General features: G+C 48.3%; 1 protein-coding gene across 1 annotated transcript; it reads left to right on the top strand.

The window, feature by feature from the left end:
• The first annotated feature begins 1,094 nt into the window (after nucleotides 1–1,094).
• Nucleotides 1,095–1,620, top strand: BJ212DRAFT_431663 (uncharacterized protein). Its single transcript, XM_041343181.1, has 2 exons — nucleotides 1,095–1,246; nucleotides 1,296–1,620. The coding sequence occupies exons 1-2, from the start codon at nucleotides 1,138–1,140 to the stop codon at nucleotides 1,457–1,459; spliced, it is 273 nt and encodes a 90-aa protein (XP_041185381.1). The 5' UTR covers nucleotides 1,095–1,137; the 3' UTR covers nucleotides 1,460–1,620.
• Nucleotides 1,621–3,274: the final 1,654 nt, after the last annotated feature.

Here is a 3,274-nt window from a genome sequence, read left to right as displayed (position 1 = left end):
TGGCAAGTCCTAGAAGAGCTATGTGTTGATTCAGTGATGAATGCATAATGTAGCGCAAGAGGGCCACTCACCGCAAATGAGGTATTCGTCTCTGAGGTTTTTGCAACTCAACCGCGTTGAATTTATATTGTTTTTACTGATGACACTGAAAGGATGAGGCTAACCTCCAGAGTTATACTGATAGCTGGTCGCGAAGGCAACATCCCGAAGTGTGCCCGTGATGGCACGCGTGCCCTAGAAAACAAACATTATTCCGTTCAGCTGCCAGCAGGGTTTCGGCAACTACAAGAAGGATAGTTACAAGAATCAAGATCAATAATAGGCGTAAAACTCCTGATTGCAATATATGACCATGTAAATGCACCGCAATCAGCATGATCGCCAGCAAGAACTCACCAATTCACTGATGCACCCTTGTCTTGGACTACACCGTCGCAATATCGGAAAGGATTTCGTCACATTGGAATATAAAGCAATATATGACCATGTAAATGCACCGCAATCAGCATAATCGCCAGCAAGAACTCACCGGTTCACCGTGACTGATGCCGCCCTTGTCTTGAACTACACCGTCGCAATATCGATGCTTCCGTGCAGCGGTCTCGATGGCACTCCGCTATCTCCATGTCTGGTTATTGCCCAGTCGCTGTTCTCGAATAGAAAAGCATCCCCGCGCTCACATTGTTGAAATTCCGCGATCACGGATATTGAACAACACACGCAGCTGGCAGTCTAATATATCATTTTATCTAAATTTTATTTTTTGTTCACCTGCTTGTTCACACAGCAATATATACTCGTTCGCGAAAAAAAATAAAATGGACGAAATAACATAGAATTGAGTGGGGCTACTCGAGTATTTCATTCCCGAACGAGTCGCAAGGCGCAGGCTCATGTCATGATCGGTCCTTCTTCGTGTGAAGGATTGACGGTGAGGTTTGCAGTCTGAGTCTCGCTTAAGACTGCAAACGTGGCACGTGACGACTCAGCCACAGCGCCGCCTTCCTCTCCTTGGGCTCATTTTCCAATCGCGCTCCACCTGGACCTGGACCACCGACGATCAGCACGATCGGCGTCCAAGACTCGGCAGGCCGGAAGAGAGTCGGGTAGCGCGGGTGAGCACTGGCGCAGATATTGATGAAGGCATGTCTTCGGTGCTTAGTGTTCCTGCTGGGCTGTACATCACCTTGGTGTTTCACTCGTTACCTCGCCCTCGAACATTTTACACTCTTTTGGATTGATGCTGGTGAGTTTAATGTTTGTGTTGGAGTCTGTCGTGCTTTACACTCACCGAGATCTCTGGTGGCAGGTGTACCGTTTCTCCATCTTGGTGCTTCTTTCTTATCGTCCTCTCTTCACCTCTTCTAGTTTGCCATTTAGCATTCTTGCTGGGTCGTACATCACCTTGGCGTTTCGCCCGTTAGCTCGGCCTCGAACATTGGATTGGCGACTGGCATGAGAAGTTTCAAACCGGAGCTGACATTCATAGTCATAGGTAAATAGTGAACCTGCAAGGATTGCAGGCCTGCTAAAGTATGGCACTTGATTAAGACTTTGATGTACTATATAATTAAAGAGAAGTTTGTATGCAAGCAAAATAAATTGAAGTTTGAGAGTGCTACTGAGAGGAGGATTGAACACTTGAGATGTCTGGCTGTGTTGCGAGAAGTTCACGCCATTTCTTTGCAATGTATTAAGACCGTGCTCAAGGAGGACGATCCGAGGGGCTTGGCTTCAGGTCACTGATAAGGCGGACGCTAAGCCCCGTCTAAGTGTAGCTATGAGACAATGGTTCGGGTTGGTAATCGAATGGCGTATTCAGTGCTCCGTAATTTGTCGAGGCATATCTCCCGGAAGCAGTGTCTCATGTATCCATGAATTACTTGTAGTGCCTGTTATGTACAAGCTCATCGCCCAGATGTTTTGTTAAATCGCGCCAAATTTTCAAATCAGTAGAAGAAACGAGCGGAGTGAGCGTGGTATTGGAAATGCGTCAGAAAATATGGAGGAAGATGATGTGTTAAGCATTAAAAACCGATAACTTGAGCAGTCTAAGTAGTCCTTCGATGTCCAAGATGAACTCTGCCGACCCCTTTCTCCCGCGTGTCCGATTTCTGTAAAAAAATATGGACAGCGGCAAACGGGGAGGAGGTAAAAGTAAACATCCACTTTCACATCGCCATCGACCTTGCAATCTGTGCCAATTGCTCCGCCATGGCGGGGTAATTGCGTGTGAACTCTAACTGTGCCGTGCTTGCCTGTGAACCACCTCGTTAGATCAGAATTAGCCAATGCCCTCGCATCGACTCACATATTGGTACGTAAGGGCATTGATCAGCTCAGGTTCACTGCGCGCCAATTCCGCTTGCCTCTTGAACATCTCAACAGCGCGGTCAATCTTGCTCTGCTGCAGCAACAGTTGGGCAAGCGTGGCAACTGCAGGCTCGCACTCAGGATCAATTCGCAAGGCTTCATCACAACACTGTTCTGCAGCGGTGATGTCTTGTTTCCATTGGTAGATAGCAAGGCCCTTGTTAACAAGAGGGAGAACGTTCATCGGGGGAGGTCTGGTTGAGTGGAAGTGAGTCGATGTATTGAAGAAAAAGAGAAAATTCATACTTAGCACGCTCGAGCTCCACAGCGCGATCAAACTTGTCAACGGCCTCCATGAAACGCTGTTGATCCAACAACAGCTCGCCACTGCCGAGTCATTAGATTAAAGCTACCATCAAGTGCAGCTACTCACTAGTAGTTCTGAGGCTCACTCCGTTGAGGGAAATTGGTCATCGTCCGTCGGAAAGTCGCCATGCTCCGCGCAAGTTCACCCATCTTGTACAGGGCGACGGCAAGCTGGATATGCGAGAATACAAATGTGTCATCGAGCTCGCTGGACTTGGCGTAGTTGTCTGCGGCCTCCTTGAATTCGTGGGTGATGAAAAGGACTGCAAATCCATGAGCGACGGTCGGCCATACGGGAAACAAATTGCTCACCTTGTCCACGGTGGTAATAGATGTCAGGGTCCTGGGGGTTGTGCTTGATCGCTTCCTCAAAGCACTCAAAGGCCTTCGCACCCTCGCCTCGTTCCATGTGCACGCTCGCAATCTTCACCCAGCTTTGTGTCGAGGAGGGAAGGATCTTGACAGATTCATACAGGTCATCCTTAGCGCCAGACACGTCACCCATAAGGAACCTATACAAAACTTAGTCGGCACTTTCAGGGGAGTAAGGAATGGCTAACTTGAAAGTGCCGCGAAGGTTGAGAGCTTCAGCTTT

The sequence above is a fragment of the Suillus subaureus genome, assembly GCF_016647635.1.
Source record: "Suillus subaureus strain MN1 chromosome Unknown BJ212scaffold_247, whole genome shotgun sequence".
Classification (NCBI taxonomy): Eukaryota; Fungi; Basidiomycota; class Agaricomycetes; order Boletales; family Suillaceae; genus Suillus; species Suillus subaureus.
The sequence above is the reverse complement of the archived record's forward strand: the minus strand, read 5'-3'. Positions and strand labels throughout refer to the sequence as shown.

Coding starts and splice junctions, on each gene's coding strand:
- BJ212DRAFT_431663 (XM_041343181.1), top strand. CDS start 1,138: ATGAAGGCATGTCTTCGGTGCTTAGTGTTCCTGCTGGGCTGTACATCA. Junction 1,247..1,295: donor ACTCTTTTGGATTGATGCTG/GTGAGTTTAATG, acceptor ACACTCACCGAG/ATCTCTGGTGGCAGGTGTAC.